The sequence below is a fragment of the Nestor notabilis genome, unplaced genomic scaffold, assembly GCF_000696875.1.
Source record: "Nestor notabilis isolate BGI_N333 unplaced genomic scaffold, ASM69687v1 scaffold30075, whole genome shotgun sequence".
Taxonomy (NCBI): Eukaryota; Metazoa; Chordata; class Aves; order Psittaciformes; family Psittacidae; genus Nestor; species Nestor notabilis.
The window spans coordinates 1-24,369 of NW_009929368.1; the positions used below are offsets into that span (position 1 = coordinate 1).

General features: G+C 44.7%; 1 protein-coding gene across 1 annotated transcript; it reads left to right on the plus strand.

Annotated features, from left to right (window-relative positions):
- Positions 1-2,055: 2,055 nt before the first annotated feature.
- On the plus strand, positions 2,056-9,969 carry LOC104406065 (somatomedin-B and thrombospondin type-1 domain-containing protein-like; the record flags this gene model as incomplete). Its single annotated transcript, XM_010014944.1, has 4 exons — positions 2,056-2,250; positions 3,115-3,193; positions 4,929-5,105; positions 9,756-9,969. Coding segments are annotated over 4 exons (569 nt in total), but the record flags the coding sequence as incomplete, so codon positions are not given.
- Between the last annotated feature and the right edge of the window lie 14,400 nt (positions 9,970-24,369).

The window sequence follows — 24,369 nt, forward strand, 5'->3', positions numbered from 1 at the left end:
GGTCCCCAGCAGCAGGTAGCTGCCAGCTCACGTCAGGATGCAGCGTGTTTGTGCAGGACAGAAAGTGAAACCGGACGTTTCTTGGCTGAGTCAGAATCTCCCAGTCACTTTCCCTCTTGTGGACTGAATTGCTGTGGATGGGATCAAATCTGCTGCTCCTGTTAGTCCATGCTTCCCTGCAAAAGGCATCAACAGCAGCAGCCACAGCTTTGATGTGGCCAGAGCCTCAATAGCAGCGCCCGTGCAGCTGAGTGCCAGGGTCCCCGGGCAGCGCTGCCTTTCCCGGGAGCACAGCAAAACTTCCTCCATAAATGTCTTCTGTAAAAGTGCAGACGTGATTTGAGGAGGTGAGTTATTTTAGCGAGTGGTACAATCGCATATTCCCTTCCCACAAACAGCATCCTCAAAGTGTCTTACCTGCTCACGTAATGCTTTTCTCTCTTTTTTTAAACAGGCGTAGCTGTGCCTTAGCACAGTTTTGCTCTAGGCAGATGGGCAGACATTCCTGCGATTTAATTGCATTTTTCCTTTCAAGAGAGAGCTGGAAAATGAGTGGAAAAAAGTTTGTTGCAAAGTGATTTCAACACGCTGCATCTGTGAATGAGGACAGGCTGGCAGGTTGCTGACCAGCAACTCCCAAGTGCAGCAGAGAGCATCGAAGGGGTGCGGGTGCCCACGGGATCCCATAAACCTGTCCCACCTCTGTCCTGCCATGGTGCAGCATGGCTGTCCTGCCGCTGGGATGTCCTGCCCCATTGCCTTTAGTATCGGAACATGATTGGGTACTCCTTCAGTACCACTGTGTCCGAATCCTGCTGCTCTCGGCAGTCATCAGGGATAACTGGGATAGACAGGGAGCCCTCGTGTCTGTTCTTCATGTTATGGAAGAGTAATAAGACAAACGTGCTCGCAGGCCCTTATTGCGCACTGTGAGCGGCTGGCAGAGGGCAGTCACTGGTCCCTTTCTGTGCTGGGCACCTTGGCAGCAGTGCCAGTGTCCCAGCTGCAGCCCTTGCTGTGCTCGCCTAGTCCGGTGCCATCCTGTGGCTCACCGGGGGAATAGCAGCATCTTGCTTACGGAGATAGGCGGGGAAGCTGGGTTTGGGCAGGAGGAGATAATTCTGCGTTTTTTCTTGTGATTCGTTGTGCTGGATGTAAGGGACCCAGTTTTGCTTCGACTTATATTGCCTTCATAGCCTGGCCTTTTTTGGGTAGTTTTCTTTCTCCCACCACTGAGGAGTTACTTTAATAAACTGACTTGTAAACCAAAATACTAAGGCAAAGGCATTAATATCTGACACCAAACAAAACTGCAGAGAGCAGAACATTCCAAATAAATCAGATGCACAAGAAGAATATAATATTGTGTAGCCTACAATCCAGTGCACAGGCTTTTTATATTTTTGTGGTGCATTGCTGTATATAAGAAATAACTCAATTGCTCAGAGAATTGATTCAATGCCTAACCTTTGAATAGGTTAAAAAAGCTGCTTGTGTTACTTTAGACAAAGAGCAATAGCATTTGAAAGACCTTCCTAAAGTTTCTGAAGACCAGGGCGGTTTCAGTTGAGGTTAATGCAGTAGTTAAGGGTTATCTGTGTCCCGTGGGACAAGTATTAAGCTGCTCAGAAAAGCTGGGATTCGCAGCAGCATTTAGGAGCTAATGTCCCAGTGAAGTCGGTGGGATACAGGCTTTTGAATGCCTTTGTAAATTGGAGTGTGAATGTTACTGTAAGATGCTGGGCATAGTGGCTCAATGGATTTGACCTCATTTACTTATAAAACTTAATTCACCCAGTGCAAGTCCCAGTTTGCAGGGGGGGATTGCAGTGGTATAGGAGAGGGAGGTGACTGGTCCCTGGATGGCTGGAGCTTCCGGGCAGGTAGTTTTCTGGGAGCAGAGCCCCCTGGGAGCTGCCCAACACAGCTGTGGGACAGGTGTGAAATGACAAAGATTGTTCTGAGCTATGTTGAAAAGTATCATTTCTGGAGCAGGCATGTCACTGGTATCAATTCTTTAACCTTCCACACCTCCGCTTATTACTCTTCTTCCAGTTATCCCCTGCGTCGTATCCCAGTGGAGTGTCTGGAGTGGCTGTGCAGAGCCTTGCAAGACAACATACCGTGTCCGGAGGAGACATGTCATCCAGGAGGCAAGGAATGGAGGAGAGGCATGCCCTCCTCTGGAGGAGAGGGCTGGCTGCGTGGAGTACTGGAGTCAGCAAGGAACAGAGTGCAAACAGTCCCTGAGTAAGTCCACTGAAAATGTGTCTGGGTAATGAGGGGAAGGATTCTTGTTTGGGTCAGCAGACCTGATCTTTCTTCACTGTATTTGTAAAGAGCTGTTTTCAGACACCAGCTCTGGGCCTGTCTGGTGTAATTGAGAACTGAGCTTTTCACACTGAGGCTTAGAGATGTCCTTCCCAGGACAGTGTTTGAAGGCAGTGCCTGCTGTTTGCTGTGGTCTGCTGTCTTTCAAAAGTGAAATATTACAGGCTTGTTGTGATCTCTTGCATACAAGTGTAAATCTCTGGCAGTTGTAAGTGGGTGTTGAGCACTTGTTAATGTATTTTTTAAATTTTATGAGTCACCTGCAAAAAGTCATGAAGGAGCAGTACTCATCAAAGGCATGGTACGACTTCTCTGTTCTAGAGCAGAGTGCAAGCAGAGGGGACTTCCAGCTAGGTTCTGGAGAAAAAGCCTGATTACAGTTTGTTCAAGTCCAGTTTTCATAACACACCTGTAGTGAGTTTTAGAAAAACTGCTTGTCATTTTTGCTGTTACTTTGGGGTCAAAATCTGTCCAAACTACAACTGGCTTCAAATCTGTTGAGAGTTGGTATTAAGTGAATATTGTCTCCCCTTTCTGTCTTTTTAGTGTGCCTGCTAAGTAGGCTAACATGGCTCATGCAGTTATTTGGCAACTAACAGGTTCTTTTGTCGGTGAAATGGCTGATGGTCATGGATAATGTGAAAATACAAAGTTATCATTGTTTTTGTTTCCTGTTGAAGATAAAACCATATGACATAAAAGGCCCATCTTTACTGTTTTGCAGACATAAATAGCCTTAGTGTTTGCCACTTACACTATGTACTCTCTCTTTGATATACACAGTCCCAGCGTTAATAACAACAGGAGGGTTTGGAAAAGCAAGGAAAAAGAGAGCTGCAGCTGATGGCAATGAAAGAGCAGGGTAAGTTGGAGGCTCAGTTATACTCCACCTTCAGTGTTTCTCTGGTTGCAGTTTTGGGTCCAGCTTTTTGCTGGTCAGAATGTGTGTTTCCCAGCAGAAGGGCAGCTGTTCACTAGAGCAGGGTGCTGCTCTCCCCTCAGGGACAGCAATACCTGCAGTGTGTCTGAAGGTTGGGAGTTTGCTTTGATGTAAGGCCAGTACAAGGCTGAAATTTGGCTCATTGTTAATGGCATCACTGCTGTTTAAGGCTGTGTGATCAATAAGCCAAAGACCATTCATTTCAGCTCTTCCCAATGTGGAATCTGGTGCAGTTTGCACTTTTTTAAATAAATGGGGTAAATTCTCAGGGGGCAGAATTTGCTATCTAATTGCATGGGAAGCACCTTTCCCATTTCACCCCCTTGCTGTAGCATTGCCTGTATTTCCCTGCAAGCACTGTTGCACAGCACATGTACAGGCAGGGTTGTGCAGAAAGCTCTGTTGTAGTTTACCTTGTGAGGCACGGCCATCTCTGTGTGGGCTGCTCTACATCCAGGCTGGTGCCTCAAACACATGGGAGCTGGCATCATCCTTCCCTGTTCTCCTCTTTCCCAGCTGGGGTCATTGCTAGCAGTGGCACAGTGGTGATGGGAAAGGTTATCTTCCACCCTGTAGCCCCTCATACACAGCTTTGCAAGCTAGATGTTCCCAGGGGTTCTTACTGCAGTCCCTGCTGGTGTGCGTGTTTCTTGTTGAGAGCTGCTGTTCCTGTAAACACTGTGTGAAGTTTCCCAGAGCTGCTCTTGCAGCATGAAGCAGCCATGCACTTGTTGATTTATTTCCCCACATGCTGTTGTACATGTAAGCATTTCCATAGTGCTTGGATGCATCCATCCCCCTCACTTGAGTGTCTGAAGAGAAGAACGCGTTCAACCTAAGCCTCCCTTGGACTCCTCATTAGTTGAGCCTTCTCCCTCTAAAAATGTGAGCACAGCTCTATTCATTCTTGCTGTCCTTCCCTCAGATAAGACAAGAAAGCAAACTGCTCACATGGTGCAGCGTGCTCCTTGGAGGTGTTTGGAAATCCTCACAATGATTGATACAGAACCAGTATAGACTAGAACCCAATTCTCTGCTGGGCTTATAGATGATTGCAGAACTTCCTTGGTTTTCCCCTCCAAACAAGGCCAGTTCTTTTGGGCTTTCCTCTTTGGTTTTGGTTTGGTTAAAGTCAGAAGCACAGACAAGTCTGAGCAGGGCAGAAGTGCTATGTGATCTGGAGGTCCTCCCACTGAAATATGACAACCTCACTCTGTCTTTTAGGAGGGAGATCATCACAAGAAAAACCTGAATTTTAGCTCCTGTATCAAGTTGCTCCACAAAACCCATTATAAGTAATAGAGCAGATGATAAAGTGATGCAACAAATGGATACCAGACTTGGAATCAAAATATCTGTCTGTTGGGTTTTCTTGGCTTTAGTCAAATGCTTGACCAATCTGTGTCTCTATTTGTAAAAACAGATGCTATTAGTACCTGATGTTTCTTGATATGTTAGTTGAAAACACCAACAGAGTAGGTTTAGTTCCCATTTAACCTTGTCCAAATGCAGGTACACCATATGTTCTGGTTTTTATGACCTTGTGTGTGGGTTAATTTGTTTTTGTTTTCCTTAATTAGTGATCTGTGGTCACCCAGTCCCGTGGAGGGCTCTAATCTGGTTACTGAACTAACCTACTTGGTTATTCTGGTTGCAGGTACTGTGTTGAATTCCAGCTTGTGGCCATCACGTCAGGGTGCTTGCACAGCCACCACTCCTACACTCACTGGATGCAGTACCTCAGGGAGGGCCACACTGTCTGCGTGGAGTGTCAGCACCCAGCTTTAGACTCCAGAAGTCTACATTGTTATGGGGATGGCAGTGGAAGCAAAAAGTAAGAGTTTTAGCTTTTGTTTTCATGTACAATTTTTAATTCTTCTCTCTTGATCTGTCCCAGTTTCATAATGTACAGCACACAGCTCTCTGGAGTACTCTACATGTATTAACTGGTCTTTGTTGCATACCATAAGTTTCTTGGAGAGAGAAAATGGCCTGGTGAAGCTCACATAGTAAACCAGTGGCAGAGCCAGGACTGAAATGTGGGAGTACCTGTGCTTAGTCTGCTAAACCTCACTGACTTTTAAGTGGTACACTTGTGGAGCATTTTTGTTTTAAAGACACTCCAGCAATGCTTCTAAGGTTAGCAGTGCTGTCAGATGTCAAATAAAACCAAATCTGTTTCTTATTTTTAAGCACTGGGGATTTTATTTTTACAATTGACCCTTTATTAGTGTTTCTGGTGAGTGGCAGCTGGCTCTGGGACTTGGGGTATGTGCTGGCACCTGAGGCTGGATGGAAGTACTGTTAAATCTTTGCGCTTTTGCCATCCTTTCCCTGGGAAGCTGAAGAAGCTTTGAGGTGATTGATGGGGACCACACAGGTTGTACATATTGGGCATGCTCCAGCACAGATGAAGGGAATGGCTTGAAGCTCTGAAACACACCTGTGGCAGAGCCAGCAACAGAAGAGTTCTGGCTCCCAACCCTCTGTTGTGGTCACTAGAGGCACAGTTTCTGCACTGCTTTTATCCCGATACTTTTAACCCTATTGTTAGTTTATTAAAGGCATCTTCTGAAACTGGTTAGCATCCCTGCCTGAGAAAACCATTGCCAATCAGTCTAGGCAGGAATATTTTTAAAACTTGTATAAATGTTGAAACAAGCACGTTCATTTGAATTAGAAACTAAACTAGGATTGTCAGGCCTCAAGTTCAGAATGTATTGCACTACAAAGGCTGCCAATAATGGCCTTTTTAGGCAGGGCTTTTCTCAGGCTTTCAGTAAAAGGAAGTCATGTTAGAGGCTTTTCCTTTCCTTCTTCAGCTTGTTACATGCAAATGTTCCAAAAGCTTTAAGATAAGGAAGTAAAAATTAACTGATGTGACCAGGAGTAGCTCTTACCTGCATTCAATGTATAAGTAAGTATAAATGCTTACAGTAATGTTATTTTACTAAAACCCTGGAGCCAGACAGGAACATCAGATTAAGCAAAACAAAAAATAGATTCAGGAATTCATTTCCTCATTGGGCTGCAAAAAAAGGAGGCATTTTCATTCACCTGATCTGGTGAACAGCACTGGACATGGAATGGAAGCACAAAGGAAATGGGACTGTGTCCTGTCTGATCGGCAGGTGCTGGCAGGCTGAAGGCTGGAGATGGGTAGTGATAATGGAGTTGGGTGGTGACTAGTTCGCTGAAGTCAGGACTTGACCCACATCTCAGCAGATGTTTTAAATCCATCTCAATTGAGCAGAGCCTAGAAATAGTTCCCAGAGCCTTGCTGGATGTCTGTAAAATGAACTGTTGGATCCATTTTGTTATAGGCATGTGAAAACCAGCAGAAAAGCCAACCTTTAGCAGTGAGCTTTTATCCCTCCTGTGTTACTGCCTGTAATGTTAAATGAAGTCATGTCTGTGTCATTTTCTAGGCAGGTATGAGCTTTCTGTGTTTGTGCCAAGCTGAGGTACTGCGTGTGTTCACTTGGATTCGTTGGCAGAGGAGTAACATAGCCTTGGAGGATAGGCAGAGCTGGCCTGGGCTGGCCTGAGCAGTGGACAAAGCTCCCATCTGCAAAAGGCAGTGGAGATGCACTTTAAGCTTCCTTGAACCAGCAGTTCTGGGCAGCTCTGTCAGAGAGGAGTAAGTGACTAGCAGGTGGAACATGAATGTTATCTCTGGTCTACAGCTTTCTCATCATGTGTGTGTGTGAAGCCTCTCATGCGGATCTTTTGGATAACTCCCACATATCCCCTAAACAGGTAACCTGCAGGGCATGGTCTGGAGTTCTTTATCACTATTTGACCTTACTGTGGTGGGTTGATTGTTGTCCAGGGCTGGGTATCCTGCTTGATTTTCATGATACAAACACCACAAGTGCAAATATTTACAATAGGTATTCTTTATATGAAGAGAGCTATCCCCTAATTTGTTCCCAGATACAATAATCTTTTTTCATCATGGAGGAAAAAACTGACCTCTCTGATCTCTGAGGAAATAATTGTACTGTTGGTGGGAACAGCCATTGAGTGGGATGGGGGAAATGTCCATGAAAAGGCTTCTACCTTCTGTTAGACTTAAGTGGCCATATCTGAGCATGCAGCCTTGCAAGGGAGCAGTGCTCTGAGGGGGTTGCATGGTGAGCTCCTCAGGCTGGGGTGTGCTGGCCAGATATGGAAGGTATAAATGTGATACTTGTAAAGAAAGATGGAAGAAGATGAGAATGTAACTGTTGCCCTGAGAAAGAGGATGGTGCCAGAGCCTGGAATGCAGCAGGTGTTGAGGTTGCCCAGATCTGCTCACAAGTCTCTGGCTGTGTACTCGGTTCACTCTCACTGTGAATTTTTGCTGGTGTAAGTCTGCCAGGAGACATGGGCAGTTTCTGGTGGTCCCAGGGCAGTGGCGATGCTGCTGACACCAGCTCTCTGGGGCTGTGTGTGGAAGCATACACAGCTGCTGCCATCCCACTCACACCATGCCTGTGCTTTGCTTCTCGCCCTGTCAGTTCGGCAGCTTGTGCCAGCATTTAGTTCCCTGAGATATTGTTCCAAGAGTGACTCTCAGGAAGGAAAACATCTGACAGAGTTTAAAATAAACTCAGCAATGCTGGTATATTTTGATGAGTATTTCCTAATTATCTTCTTGTGTCTAAGTGGAGTCTGGCTTTATAAATACTCCAAGTTAAAGGGAGATGCTTGTTATCTGTGCCTTCCACCTGTCTCCCACTCTGTAGAAGATGCTAGTTGATTTTAACCCCTGCTATGCAAGTGCAGGATGTTTACCAAAGATCTTGGTTTATGGCCAGATCTGTGGCCATCAGGTGAGGGCACTAGGATAATCTAGTTTGCATTGGCTTCTTTCTTCCAGAAGGTTATGAGATTAAACAAGGCAGAGCATTGAGCTGGGAAAGGGATCTGTTAATTTTGGATCATCTTCTGAAAGATCTACAAATAAAGCACAGACTTGACATCTGTGGAATTGCCTGTGCCTAGGAGCATCAGTTGCTTTTCATCCTCTGGAGCAAGATGTAGTGGTTGTAGCACAAGAATATCCAGACTGCAGCAGTTTATGCCCATGCTCATGGAGGGAGGGAGAGAAAGGATGCTTGATTTATAGCAAGCAAAGTCATTATTTGCCTTCCCTACCAGGAAGATGAGAATACGCAAGTTTAGCTTATGTGTTTAAGGAGTAAAGCCTTTTAAAAGGTAAAACTGCAGCCCAGAGCTTTGAAGGATATGGGACTGCTCTGTGCACAGCCTGCTTTATCTGGGATCTTAATCCTCTCTGTGCACATTCTGTTATTTTGAAATGACCCCAAGCCAAAAGAAAAATGCAGTGAGCCTTCTCCAACCATGTGTGATGCATAACCGCTGCTCTGGAGCATGACATCTCATTAAACCAAGGGCAGGGTTATCTTTGTGGAGCTAGATCAATAATTCCAGTTCCCACAGAACTATAAAACAAGCAGAAGTTAGATATTTGTTGGCTATTCTATGAGCAGCTCTCTGCACAAGGCACGAGTTAATCCAGTTGTGGTATTTATGCTTCTCTAAAGGTCAGGGCTGGGACACAGTGATGTGAGGAATTCCCTTAAGCCACTAAATGCTAAAATCTGGCAGTGCCATAGCAAAATTTCAGTTTCTGTCACTGTTAGGCCACCATTGCTTGGGCAGCCATTGATTGTGAAAAATGGCCTGTGGATCTGCTTGTTTTAATAAGATATTTCTCTGTTCTGTTCTGGTCAATGTATTGATGGACTGCCTTGGAGAAAAGAGGTGGTTGGTTGGTTGGTTGTTGTCCTTTGCTTCAGAGGCCTTTGAGTAACATTGTTCCAGCGCTTGTGGGTCTGGTACCTCCAGCCAACTGCCATCCAGAAGCTGTGTTACCGTGTAGCTCTCCCCAAGGTGGGAAAGCTTAGGCAAGTATTTCACTAAAGTGGTTATCCAGAGGCGCTCATGTGTCTGCGCCTGCTCACGTAGACCTGTGCTGTGTTTATTCAGCATCTCGATGGCAATGGGTGGCAATAGAGCTCTGCCTGCTGAGATGAAACATGGTATTATAAAGAAAAATGGAGATAGAGGTGTTTTGCTCACTTTGCAACCTGTCAGGCATTTCAATACAGGAGTTGTGGGGATGTCAGTGTGTGCTTTGTGAGTTGCTGCATGCAATGCTGAGCACCTTGAGTAGATGTTTCTGTGAACCCTTTTAGACTTGACATCTGCAGTATGTGCTGCTCTGGGTTGTTCTAGTCCAATGTTCCTGACTGACTCTGGCTTTACTTTACACTACTGTAATCCTATGGGGGTCACTGTGTTTGCTGCTTCTTTACAGCAGTAGAAGGACAGAATTAGGTCCATGGAGTGAAAATAGATGTTAGCAAACTAAATGGGGTTTACTGGGTGATTTAAGCCAGATTTAAGTGCAAGTGACTGCCCTGCAGTGGAGGTGCAGCACATTAACTTTTCCCCTCTTATGACTGTGTTTCAGGAATCAGTTGTTGCACTGGCAGGCAGTAGGGAACCCTCAGTGCAAGGGAACCTGGAAGAGAATTCGCCAGCTGGACACTTGCTCCTGTCCTTCTGTTCACAGCTTCTTGTTCATCTAACTTCTCCTGAGAGTCCCAGCAAGCGAGTGCTGTGATGGCTTGTGTGGCATCAGCATGTGGCAGCAGTAGGACCCACAACCAAAACAATGACTTCTCCATGTCAGAGGCTATGCCTCTAACTTCCAAGAGATTTCTGGCTGGACTGGGGCACCCTGAATCCCTTCTGTCTGTGTGTACTCGTCAGTTTCCAAAGAAATCAGACTGGCTGTGAAGTGACAATCTCTTTGTGCCCACCCATCCCTGAGAGAGATCTGTCTGACCCTGATGACATCTTGCAAATTCCCCCTTTCATGAGAAGAACAAGAATTCACCAAATAAGAATAAGGACAAAAAAGGCTGTATGAACCCAGGGTTAATTATTATTTTTCTAAGTCTCAATGAAGAATCAACAATGCAAAATAAGTTAACTCAAGTGCCTTCTTTTCATGACAATAGCAATTCTTCATGGATGCTTCCTGTTTGTACTTGTATATCATTGCCTTTTGTTTTCCCACTCCCTGGTCTCATCATTTCATATTGATCCTCAGTCTTACAGAGGGTGGATGGTTGATTTTGTGCTGCTGAGATAGTGGCAAAACTTAGCAATGAGCCAGTTCAGATCTGTGAGAATGGAAGGTACCAGAGATAAATTGGACTTGGACTTCAAGTTTCAAGCAGCATCTCTGAGTTGCCCCAAAATACAGTGCAGTCCTGGGGCTATGAATTGGAAGTCATCCCAGCTGCACCAGGTGGGCTAGCTATAGCCTTGTACTTTTGACTGGAAAATATTTGGAATATTTTCTTTATATTCTGCTGATTTATATTCATACTTTTCTATAAATGAAAATAAAGGAGACTGGAGACATTCTCCCAGTGTGTATCTGTTTGATTAATCTATGTGTTTCCATCTCTTTAATTCCTGAACCTGTCTAATTTGTTCCAGCCAATCTTGCAGCTGACTCCTCTGCTCCAGGAGGTAAGACTAGAGGAAAAGTTGCTGCTGTCCAGATCCAGAACTTACAGGTGGATTTCCAGGATATCCAGGACTTAGAGGTGGAAGTCCAGCTCCATGACCCACCACTATGCAGAAGTGCACGTGGCATTTCTTTTAATATACACGTACTTCTGAATCTGTTTAAGGAAGGTTGCAGAAAGGACTTGCACTTTGTAGTAGAGCACTGCAGTGGTGAGCAGCAGGTAATTCCATTTGTCAAAACCCAGGTGAGTGGCTGGGGGTGGCTCTAGAAGAGAGTTTTAATGCTCAAGTCTGTCTGGATTTGGATCATGAAACCCATCTAGTGACCATGTTGGGGGTCTTTTACAGGAACATTAAAGGGTGCTGTGGTTACACGCTTGAGGTGCTCAGAGGTGTGTGTAGTGCAGTGAGAGATCAGAAAGTGCCTGGTGCCTCTTAGCTGGTATAGTAGGGGTTTGAGAGCAAGGCTCTGATTTTCATTGTATGTTACAAGCTGTCTCTGTGGATTAATGACTCACAGGGGGGTGATGTCATTCCAGACTAACAAGATTTAAAGAAAAGGGAAAAAAAGGCTTATGCTTTATTGTCTGACATAATCTGCCACTAACTTGTGGCCTGCTCAAGAGTACTCGCTGGTTTGCGAGCAGAGGGATGCGATCCTCTGAGAGATGGCTTGGGAATAAATAACTAGTGCACATCATTTCAGTTTTTGCAGTGAGGAATTTCTATCAAGCTGGAAGCCAGTTTAATTTTCTTGGTGGAGATATGTAATCATAGTAGCATTTACTCATTGGAAGGTTTTCTTTGTCCTGCAGGAGCCCCATATTAGGCACCAGGACTGTAAATAGGAGGCTGCTCGTTTCAGGAGGAGAATGGAGCCAGCTATTGGAAACATTTTTCATTTTCAAGATCTACTCAAACTTCTGGCAACATGAAACCTTGCTCTTGTCAGGGGCTTTCAGAGTTGAGTACTGAAGCTATAAAATTTGCTTAATAATGCTTTAAAAACTGGGTCTTCTACAAGTTGCATTCATCTCAGTGCCCCTCTCCTACAACATCAGAGCCAGTCAGGTAGGAAAAGGCTGTATGGCAAAGTTATAAGTGATAGTCAAGTGGGAAAAGCCTTTATTGTCATCAATGGAACGATGTGGCACCTTAAAGCACCTTAATTGCAATCCTTTTAATTTACTGAGTACTTAAGTGTTAGCTGTACTATATTTATGTGAAAGACTTTTATTAAATGTACTTGCTGTCAGATACTTTGTCCTGACAGATACTTAGTCCGTCCGTTTGGTTGGGACCCTTTCAGGGTGGAAGACTGCCCTCTTGCTTCACTGTCTGGAGAATAAAGGAGCCTTAAGAGAGGTTCTTTTGATAATACTTGGTCCTATTCTGACAGAAACAGCAGGAAACTCTAGCCAGTTTGGATACAAAATTGATGTGTAGGAATTCTGCAGAATCAGTCTCTCGAGTGAGTGAAGGTAGCTGTGAGAGTTGAAAAGCTTGAGAACAGGCTGCTCAGAAACTATTCTGGGTCAGTTTATTACAGAATCTGGGCTTGATTATTTCCTGAGGCTCAGGGTAGGTTTGCTAAAATGCATTTTAGGTTGACTGAAGCTGCTTGTGAATTCATGCCACTTTTGATGATCAGTCCTCATAGATGGAGACAGAGGAAAGAGGGGGATTTAGGTGGTGAAGTGTTTTTATACCTCCTAAGTGAAGTGTTTTGATTTTTTGATTTTGGGATTTTATTTCAAGACTGAAACAATCTGAGTCAAACAGAATATTTCATTCAACCCCCTCATTGTTTTCAAGTTTCTCTTTTGTGGAAAATGCTGGAGGAAAAACCTCATTTTGAATGGATCAGAATGATGTATTTATCAATAGTCATCTTTTTTGGGTCCTGCTTGTGAGACAGCTGTGATACTAAGTTAGTAAGCACAAAATAGTCTGTTCCTATGGCCAGTGACTTGTTGGTCAGGGTTTTCTTTGCTGCTGCCTCATCCCTGAGAGCTGACAACATGAGGTCCTAACAAGAGCTGCTGATGGTGGCACGGTAGGACTTCCAGTCTTTTGCTTCTGTCACTGTAGCCTGGGGATGCAGGAGAATGAAAGAATTAGACCCCAAAGAACCCTTATAGCAGCTATACTTCTACACAGGTTATGTCACTCGATGAAACAAGACATTGCAAGTGTCTCAGTGCATCAGCACATCCTAAAAAGGGCTGTGCAGTGTCCTGGCTTCACCTCTACACCTTGGGTGACTGTTCAAACAACCACATTGGTAAATTCCAGGGGGAAGGAAGGAGAGATGCAAGTGTGTGTGAGAGAGAGCAAGAGTCAGCCTTTTAAGTAGAGGAAGATAACGAAGCTGTCAGGTCACTTTTCCCTGCAAATGAAGATTAGCTCATGTAGACCCAGACTGGGTCCTGCCTGTTTCCCTCTGGGGGCTTTATTACCGTCCATCATCCAAACCTCCATAATTTCTATGCCTGAGTTTTGGGAAAGATAAGACTATTGGAAATCCAAGGCAAAATGTTCCTGAAAAATGGCTTTGTTCAGTAAACAAGCAAGGCAGGCTCACACTGAGGAGAGGCTGTCGCTGAAGATGACAGCTGTTCCCATGACAACACTAAAAACCTTTCACCATTGGGCATCAACAGGAGAACATCTCCTACAGCAAGTACATGAAGCCAGGAGCTTAGTCCTCATCTTCCATAAATCATCCCGTTGGGCACTGATAATGAGGAACTGCCAGTTGTGCACACGCAGCTCCACCTTCTAGGCACCAGCCTGGCTTCAGATGAAAGGAAGAGCAAATAAAGCCAAAGCACCGGTAAACTGGATTTATGTAAAAGGAAAATTAAGCTCGACTGCGCTTCCCTCAGCTCTCCAGCTGAGGATCTCAATTTTTAATGATGAAAAGCCAAGCAAAAAACCCAGGCCATTTTACAAACTGCTGAAGAAGCCGTGTGGTTTTCCCAGTTGTAGAGAAATCTTTCATTGTAATGGGATGGAGAGAGGGAGGGGGGAGGCTCTGGTGAATTCTGCTTTTTCTTACTCTAACCCTATAATGTCCACCCTGTGATCCAATAGTTTTCTTCTGCATATGAAGGTGATGAAAGACCATTTGTTACCATGGGATCTTCATTAAGCCTATTTTAGCTCCCTGAGCGTCATGATGCCTGGGATTTCAGTCATCTGAATATATGAAGATCTGCTTCCTTTCTTCAGGAGAAAGCCCTTGTGCATTTGGAGAAAAAAAAGAGGTAAAATGTGCCCAGAAAGCCCAGGAACCAAGGTAAAGATAAAGAACAACAACCAAAAAAGTGATTTTCTGAAATAGCCTTGTTGCTCTTGTTGAGCACATTCTTCTTGAATGGTAGGAGTTAGCAATACTTCCCCAGAAATGAGGCTGTTCTGTTATCTTTAGCTTTTCAAACCTATTTTTTTTATCCTTGAGCCTTTAAATATTAAGATCATCAACTCTTTTTTCCTTTTTTTTTTTTTTTTTAAATTTTTTTTAAGTCTTTTCCAGTTATAACATTAGTTGCTTGGTGATAGTTGCGATACTGCAAGTGGAGGAGTGGAGGTGAGAAAGGAGAGGAGAGTCTGAACCAGCAGAGATTATTCTGTTCTGTAAATATGTCTCCTGCAGCTTAAAACTAGAAACCCAAATATTAGCAAGATACCTTTTTTCCCCCTTTCATTTTTAAACACTCTGGTTCTCCCATTCTCAAGCTGAGTGAAGCACTTTCACTTCTGAAGACTGTTCCAGGTGTTCTGCAAATCACCACCTTTTTAAACCCACAGGGATATGCAGGGGCTTTGGGCTCTGGTTCATGGTATCCCCAGTTGCTCTTCTCCTGTGGCACTAGTGGGACTGAGACACGTATTCAGGACAGGATGTGCTTGGCTGCATCTTGTAAACATCTTGAATTGATACTGGAAAGGATGAAGGTGGCACCGTAGCGGTTTGTCCATGGCTGCTGGTAAATATCACAATATTACCTTTTCCTCATGAGTTTAGGCACAGTGTTTGACCCCATGCTCCCCCAAAGCCGTGAGTTCCACACCCTGGTTAATGCTGGAAAGGAGGTGCAAGGTTTCTTTTATCACAATTCCCAAATGTTCAGGATCAAAGAGCTGATCCTATGCAGAGGTCAGCATCACCATGTTTCTGTGCATCTTTGTTTTGCTGTTACTTGCTGTGCTCAGTGCTTGTTTTATTCGAGCTTTGTTGTGACCTTTCCATACTACTGATTGTGTGCTTTTGAATTACTGGAAGGGTGTTGCAGGGAGATGCCAGTGCTAATGGGCTTTTACCTTCCTCCACCTTCAGAACAATCCTCAGACCAGTTAACCAATTCTTGATTTGTTCCTTGTGCTGTATTTCAGCCATTAACAGGTGGAGCAAAAGCTGTCTAAAAAATGGGAGTTGCTCAGCTCATTCAATGTCATGTCATTGGTGAAGCCAAGGCTGCTTTGGCTTGCCTAATCCTGTACCTTGCTGCTCACCCACAAGTTAAGGCTGATCTGTAAACGCTCAGAGCTCCTGTTTGAGAGCACAAAGTGCAACTGGACATCTTCCCCCTCCAAGAGAGAGTGTACTGTCTGTATCCATGTGGGCTCACCTCAAGCAGCACCCGTGACCCAATTCAGCATCCTGACTGCTGGGACAAATGGTGAGAGGTAGGAAAGCATCTTCAGGAAACAGTTGTGATTGTGTTAGAAGGGTACTAGCTGGAGAAACTGGGTTTCTCCGACATAACAATAGAATGTTGTTATTTTTCCTTTCTCTAGCTCTGTTTAGCAGCTGGATGCAATATGGAAGCAGATCCCTGGAATGCTTTAACAAGGAGGGTGGCCTAAGGCTCGATTTCAGTTCAAGGGGATGAATGAGTGAGTAGTTTCAGAAGTGATGCTCAGGTATCACGAGTTTCGTCACCCACCTCTTGCCTTCAGCTCCCTGCTGGGGACTGTGCTTGTCTGGGCACAGCAGTGTGAAAACCCAGCCTGCAATCACTGGTGGAAAGAGCTGATCACAGGGAGTTGTGAAATCCCACAGCCATGGAGCTGGTGTTCTGCCGGCCTTTTCCCCCTTGATTTGTCTCTTTAGGGTGACAGGTACATGGGTTCATGTGCTGAACTCTTCTGCATGCTGCACTCTGAATATTAATGTCTAATATTTTTAGGATTTTTAGGAATTGTTCCTAATGAATTTAGGAACAAAGTCATAAGTCATTCATATTTCTAAGGCAGGAAAAAAGCTTAAATATTTCCAAGAAAAGCACCACTGTTTATTATGCTGGCTAGGCTGGAAAGTCTTAGTTACAGCATGTACTGAAGACTGACAGCTAACCCCAAAAGGCATAAGCACACAAGCCCCCGGAGCACAGCTACCACCCAGGCAGCGCACTTGTATGCAGGGGAGTGCAGCATAAAGCTGCCTCTTTTTACCTCTAGCAACTAAATACGTTGGAAAGGAGCTGTGTTGTGAGAAAGGCAGAACGTCCAGGCAGTGGGGGTGTATCAGGGCTTTATGCAGGAATAGGTTCCCCTAAAAATGAACTTATCATCAGCTGGGAGGTGCGGAAGTGAGTTGCAGTCTTCTCTGTACAAAATGACCCTTTGTAGCCATAGGCCTGCTACCAGCATGGGTCTATGAAATACTAACACTTTTGATCTAAGGCATAATTTCTTCTTCTTCCTATGTTCAGAGCTGCCTGGCTGCTAGGAGGCACGTGAAATGGCCCCTATGTCCTGGCAGGGCCAGGGTGTTATTGGCAGGCCAGAGAAAACCTCCCTGGCAGGCTGCCGCCCTGCGAGACAAGGCTGGATAAGAAAAAGGCAGGAAAAAGAAGGAAGTCATGGAAAAGAGTCTGCAAAATCTCCACCTTCTGCCACAGAAAAGTGGAGCGTGAACTGCAGGACCTGGTGAACATAAATATCTCAGCTTCCAGAAACTGGTTAAGCTTTTGCAGTCAAACAGCAAACGTCAAAACAGAGAAGTGAGTGTATATATACATATATGCTTGCCCAGCCAGCCCTAGCAGTGCCCCTGTGTGCTTCACAGAGTCTTCGTTACCCACTTACACCACTTCCTTATATGAGCATTTTCTTTGAAAATACTATATACTTGGAGAACACAGAGGCAGACCAGTTTTGTGCCCTGTAAACCAATGTTCACTCCTGCTTTGTTACTCCAGAGTCATTGTTTTAATAATCCAGTAGATATTTACCTGGTTTTAGTGTTTGAAGGTCTCAATTTTGATAATAAAGGCCTTGAACCCAATGGAATTTCTAGAGCAGTTCTTAAGAGCAGTTTCCTTGACTTCAACAGGACTGACTACACTGGTAAAGGTAACCATATATCAGGCACCAACAGAAGCACAGGTCCGTCTTTGACAGCACCTCCCGTGCATACAGCCCTGGCTAGTGACAGCTCAGAGGATGAAGCAGATGCCCTTCCCAAGGGGCCAGAGGTAATTACATCTGAGCTAGTTCAATTCTGAATTTAGTTGGTCTCTACTTGCCAGCAATAGTTCAAAATTTGTATTACTCTTAATCCATAAAGTACCAGGCAGAATTTTTTGTGTACACCTCATATCACATATGGAGCTGTATGTGAGCTGGGGCGAGGGGCTGGTGGCACAGGGGTACCTCCTGAGTCTGTCCCTGCTTGGCTGTGCAGCTGCATTTGTATCTCTTGTGGTCCCTATCAGGTTATCAGCTTTTCAGGAATAGCTGTGATTTTGGTTTATTCATAATGTGGACGGGCTTTTTTCCTTCAAATGCAAATGATGCCCAGGGTTGATACTGCTCGTTGTGAATGATGGTCCTACCTGTGCAGCATGGTGAACATCTAACATCAAACCTTTGTCTCAGGCTCACAGGGCATTTGTGGTGGTTTCTCTGGTGTATCAGCTGTATGGCTTAATTTCTGTGTCAAACCACAAACAGACTGATGGCGGGATGGGAGCTTTGGATTTGAGCATTCATTCAGCTCCATTAAGATTTATTTACTTATTTATTTATACATTTAGAATTGCAATATTAATGGTGGTTAACAGAGGTTTCCTGGAAACAGAGATGACATTTAAAAACCAAAGTACAATGAAATTGAGGTGATTGTGGGTATCAGAGAGAGGGAGTGCTTACCATAACAATACTGGAATAATAATTGGTATTACTAATGTAGACATTGACATGTCAGCATCATTACAGCTGCCCTGACTTGGAGTTTGAAGGAAATGGTGCAATTGCAGCGTGTCACCTGCATCCTTGAAGAAGGGAGCAGAGCTGGGGTTGAAGCAGGACAGCACATCTGCTGAGTGCCTGGTGCCTGGGACAGACTGAGGGTTCCTCACCACACAACTGCCACATGAGCCCTGAGCAGCACCGAGTCATAGTAGTCATGGGAGTAAATTCATCCACTAAGTCAGAGCTGCCACAGGGAGTGACGGGCAGTGTCATCTGCCTGCTGGATGAGGGGAGGAAGGATGCCTGGCTGGAATGGGCAGGATGGGCAGGAGAGGAGAGAGGAACTGCTCTGCTAATAGGTAGCAAGAGAAGCACCCTATAATGTTATGTATCTCGAAATGCACTTCTGACGGGCATTTCAAGCACTGGCTTCCAAAGCAACAAACTGGAATGGTTGCTACGTTCACATATCGGGAATGGTTTATTAAACAGCTGTAATTGTGCGAATGCAATGGCAAATATGTTTGCTTTATGGTAGTACATTTCAGTAAGAATGGTTTAATGACTGTATCGAAGTTGTTTATTGGGAAATGTGGAAGCTATGCAATTAAGTGAATGCATTTTCCAGGATTATGATCATCCAGTTTTTAATATGTCCTGTATGCCTGCAATGGATTTATTTGGTCCTGTGACCTTTGGTAAGAAGTGGGTAGAGGCAGCATAAATACAGACTTTTCCTTCTAGCTCATGGATATGCAAACCCAGTTTTCTCTCTTTTTGGTCTGGAAAGTAACCCCTCTCATGGAAAAGTGCATGGCAGGCTGAGGTGTCTTTAAAACCAGCCAAATCCTTTAACTCTCTCCACAAATGCACAGCCTTTGTGGGCCAAGCTTGAAAGACAATGTACATGAAGAGGTCCCTCTTTGGTCTATCTTTTGGGCTGCCTTCTCTTTTGCTGTGTGCGGGATTTGATTAAAAAGCCTGTCACTTCAGTGTGTTTGTGGTCTTGGAGAAGAGGTTGAGAAGATTAGGAGAAGCAGCACTTTACTTGAAATGGGGGGGAGGGGGTGGAAATCTTATGTGGAAGCAGAGTGACAAGTAGATGTTCATACTCTGCAGTAGTTGCAGAAGTTTCTAGAGTGAGGCAGAATTTCTTCTTTAATAGCCTGTATTCTGCTTTGTGTTCCCATCCTACAGCAAACCCCACCATTCTCAGAAGAATCTCAATTGCTTAGACCAGAGGCTTTCCACAAAATGGGGTGAGAATGGATTTTCCAGAGGCTCTGAGGCAAGTCAGATACAGCTGAATGTTTAACTGCCTTCCATGCCTCGAGCAGCTGTTGCTGTGCAGGCAGAAAGCCAATGGAAGTCAGTGGTCTTCACGGAGGCTGTAGATGGCTTCATGGTGGGGCCAGTAGTGTCCACCCTGGTGGACTCACAAAGGGGCTGTAAAGGTATAAAAAGGCCAGATCCACAAAAGACTTTAGGTGCCCAGGATAAGAGAGAAACATCAATTATGGAAGGTTTTGTCATCATGACTCAATACCTACTGACCAAAGGTGAGAGGGAAGGGGGGCAGAGATGATTTAAGATCCCAAACTACAAATCACAACCCTGCTTGCTCACAGATCTTTGTCCTTTGAGCACAAACAGAGGGAAATCAAAACCAGTTCTCAAATCAGCTCATGTTCAGTCTCCTCCTTGACCTCTGTCACAGGGGGGAAGATGGGAAAGCTTTATAAGGAAATCCATTTTACACAAGATCCTGTGCCTGTAGATAGCTACGTTATAATTGACTGTCTTAATTTGTGTGCCTCTTTTGCTCCTTTTTTTAATCTTTGCATCTATTAATTATTGCAGAACAGTTCTTAATGATAACTCCCAGGCAGTTTGTGCTGCTGTTCTGAAATTATAAAATGATATAGTTGGCAGAATGGGTACAGACATGTACAGTTAATTGGGTTTTCACAGAAGGAAATTACATAGTATAATAATATGCCCAGGGTGCCATGGGAAGTGCAATTTCTTATTGCTTTAGTAAATAGGTTTGGGAGAATACGAGCTCTGGATTATAAATTCACCCCAAAGCTGTGGAGGGTTTCAAACCCCTCTCACTGAGCCCTGGTGTCACAAACTCATTGCTGTGAGGGCCCCTCTTTATTTCCCTCCTCCCCAGCTCATTCACTTAGGTAGCAGGTTTAGATTTAGAGTCCCAGGGACACTGGTCTGGTTGCGTGTTCTCTGCCTGAACTTGCAGGAATCACACTATCATAAACCAAGTGGTGGGTCATGGTGGCATAAGAGAGGTAAGCTCTGAAAACCCAGAGCTATGGGGGTACAGGGCACTTCTGTTTCTCAGGTCTGTTTTTAGGAAATAGGTTTGCATAGAGGTCATTGTGGAGGTTTTTCCTAAGTGAGAAAGGTTGGTGGGAATGAATGGTTTTCATTTCCTTCTAAATGCAAATCTCAAAACCAAGGCTTTCCCCCCCAACCTGAATGCACAATCTTGGGTCAGCTTGAAAGGTGTTACACAAACTGGGTAGTTTTGGTGTCTGTGAAGGCTTCCTGAAAAAAGAGGCATTGAAGGAAATTTGAAGGATAAATGGAGATTTGAAGTTTATTTCTAGTAAGAAGCCAGTTCCTTTGAAAAGAACTCCTCCCCCCAAAAAAAGTTTGAGTAGCAAATCTTGATTATTGCTGCCTGCTGCCTTAGCTGGAAATGTCAATAATTTGATATCAGCCTCAGCACTTTGATATCTCACAAGTGCTGCCAGCTGCAGCATGGCAGAGAGACCTGAACCCTGATCCTGGTTTAGCTCCTGGCCTCCTGCACACCCCTGAGACTGCAGCTCTTCTCCATTTCATCTTCTCAGCTGTCAAAGGGGGGTGTAAACTTTACCATTTCTGTGAAGGGCTCAGAGTCCCCCAGTGAGATGCTCTGGATGCAGGCAGCATGCTCATTTCTTCCTGCATAGATGCAGAGTGTGCAGTCTCCTCCAGCTGTCTCCATTAATCTTATTAAAACTCTGTTTTTATGAGTTGGGGATTTATAATTTCTTTGTTGTTGTTGCTGCTACTGCTGGTTTTCTATACCACCACTCATAATTAAGAGACAGCTCTTGAACTAGTATGTCAAAACAGCATGGTTGAAGCAGAAAAGTACTGGGAACATCATCTTTAATCAGACAACAGTGATTCATATTTAACGGGATAGATGGTAAGTCCTAGGTCTAGCTGGCTCACAGTGAAGTTTCCCCAAGGACAGGCTGTTGTTAAGAGTTTTACACGACTGTCTAGACCCCACCACTTGGGGTTTTTGATGGGAACTATTTAATATGCACTTTCTGTCATTGTGTCAGAGCTGTAGCTGGGGAGCTCTGAGCCCTGGTAATTCTTTCCAGGCTTATTTTATAGAAGCTGTACAAAAAAAGAAACATGAAAGAGATTATTTTGGTTGAGCCCTCCAGCTTGGTTGGAAATTCATTGTTTCCAGGAGTCCCAGCATTTTGTTCCACAGTCTCTCAGCATCACAAGCCTAGCATCAGCTCTTGTGGCTGTAGATACCACATACAAACCAGTCTTGTGTTCCTTTGAAGTCTGCTCGGTGTGGCTGCTTTCCTAGAAGGGTTTCTTTTTCCTCCATGCACCCAATGCAGGGTCATTCAATCTGTTGTAACCAGACAGCTGCAGTCCTTGATATTTCAATATATTGCAGCTTCTAAACAGCTGGTAACATCCAGCCAGCAAGTACTTGTTTTCCCTTTTGTACACTGCTGACTCTGCCATTAGGGAGATGCTGGAAGATCCTGAGGGTGGCTGGGCATGTGTCAGGGTTACATTAAGGTGTCTCAAGTACTTGTGTGGCCTTTGGAAATACTGGGGCTGAGGAAAGGGGCTCAGCCTGTGGGCTGGCAGAGGGTTAGGTCCTGATCAGGTCTTGCTCTTTAAGGTTCTTATGTCTTTCTGGGTTAATAATGCTTCTTATTACAGATTTGCACCTGAAACTCTCCTCCTTCTTCTTTCTCCTTCTGTGCATTCAGCTGGGTTTGATTAACTGGGACCTTTGAGGTAGACCCATGGGATGTGGGAACATCTTCATTGTTCATTTAAGATGCCCTGTGACTCAGCAAAGAGTTATCATGACAGCCTGCATGTGCGGAGGCCTTTAAATGTATCCTGTTTACAATGGCTGCTCTCCAGCATCCTGGTTTGTAGGGTATCAGAACCCTGGAATAAAGACAATATTTTTATATTGCCTTAAATAAACTCTCATTTTTTACCAGGGCTTTGTACTTCATTACATTGGTATTTTAAATGCAGTATTTATTCGCAACGCTATGCAATCTTACAATGATAACATTTGATGCTGCTTAAGATTAAAAGGCTCAGGTTTCAAGAGCTGAAAGGATTTCTAGCTGGAAGGTATCAGCCCTCCAGTGCTCAGATACCATATAGCACGGACCTGAGCTAACAGTTCATTTTCCAGTGACATTTCTAGCACTGGAGCTACTGACCCTTGTGAGAAGACTACCGGAGTGGGTAGCCCAGCATTGGTCTGGTATGGCAGCTTCTGTATTCCTGTAGTGTTTTAATTCTGAGTCAGTATTCTCTCTCTCTCTCTCAATGTGTGCATATAACTGAAATCTTTGGTTTCAGCACTCCCGATTGGTAAACGTTATAAGACCATAGAATAGTTTGGATTGGAAGGAACCTTAAAGCTCATCCAGTCTCAACCCCCTGCCATGGGCAGGGACACCTTCCACTAAAGCAGGTTGCTCCAAGCCACGTCCAACCTGGCCTTGAACACTGCCAGGGATGGGGCAGCCAAAAAAGAGGAGTATGTGGGGTGTGTCTGTACTTTGCACATGTGCTGCCTGCTGAAGGTCACTGAAATGGGAGTTTGGTCCTCAAGTGCCACCACTGGAGTAGTGCAATGGCTACATGGGGATGCTCTGGGCAGTCTAAGTGCTGCCAGGATCTCTGCCAGGATGGAGATGAATATACATGACACGCTTGTGAGTTGCTCAAAGAAATTAGTGGGTGGAAGGGGAAAGAGAAGGGGGGAGGTGGGGTTGCCTTTTACTCCTGCACTCTCATACAGTAAAAGGCTGATGACTGGGAGCAATTGAAATGCTTATAATTGTCTCATTATGGACAGAAAATGTAATTAAAAGGGACGGCAATCTTTCTCCAAATGGAAAACACTGCGGTCTATCTTTGAAAGCAATTTTGGCTATTAGCACAGGTGGTAATGTCCCAGCAATTGAACCCAATCTAATTTCGGTGTCAAACCGCTAAGGAGGAAAAATGAGTTCCCTTCCAGATGCCACCTGATACAGCCGCTGTGTGTGAAGGGGAAAACGGCAGCCTGAAGCAGTGTGCAGAGCTTGGATGAGGCAGGGTGGGACAAGCAGCCCTAGTAGAGGAGCGCTTGAATACGCAGGTGGGCACCTACCAAAGATGAGCAGAGGCTGTGGTCTTTGCCTGATCTGTTACCCCCCAGTGCTGCCTTGCTCTGAGATGGAGATATGATGGGTATGCTGAGCAGCACATGATGATGCCGTCTGCACATGGCATTGAGTGCATTACGTTTGCTGAAGATGAGCAGTTCAGTCAAGTGTCCTTCAGGACAATAAGCAAATCACATCTTTGTCTTGTTTTGCTTAGATGTTAAAGCAACTCCATGTTCTGGGAAAAAAGGTGTTACTTGAATTTGTCAGCAAAGCTGAGATGTGTATGAGAGAGACAGCTGAACTCTGTGGCTGTTCCCTTCTCCTGCTCACACAGGCATGGCTTCAGACAACCTTCTGTGCAGAAAGAAGGTTCACCCAGGCTTGCAGCAAGGAGCCTGGGTAGGTGCAGAGTTAGTCCAGCTCACAACCCTTTGGTGCTCTCCAAGAGTCTCAGAAAAGCCTTCAATTTTTCAGAGCCCTGAAACTGCAAGAAATTCAACTTCACATTCCTCAGGCATTATGAGGTTAAACCCCCCATTTTTGTCAGAGTAACCAATAGGACTTGACTTCAACTCTTGGTGTATTTCCTTTGAAAGAAAATCCACAAAACTGCGCTCTCCCTCTATCGTTCATTTATGTGTGTTGCTTTTCTTCTGGGATCCAAAGCAGAGGAGCTGAAGTGCAGAGAGAAAATAATCTTCCTTCTCTTCCACACTGCATGGAAAATTGAATAGTTAGAGTCACTGCAGGTAAAAGAAGTGCCTCTGTGTTGGTCCCCTGTGGCTTAATGCTAGGGTATGTGACTTTACTTTGGCTTTAGCAGAATAGACTGGCTGATGCAACCAGCCTTTTCATATTCAGCTGCTGAGATATGGAGAGGCCACC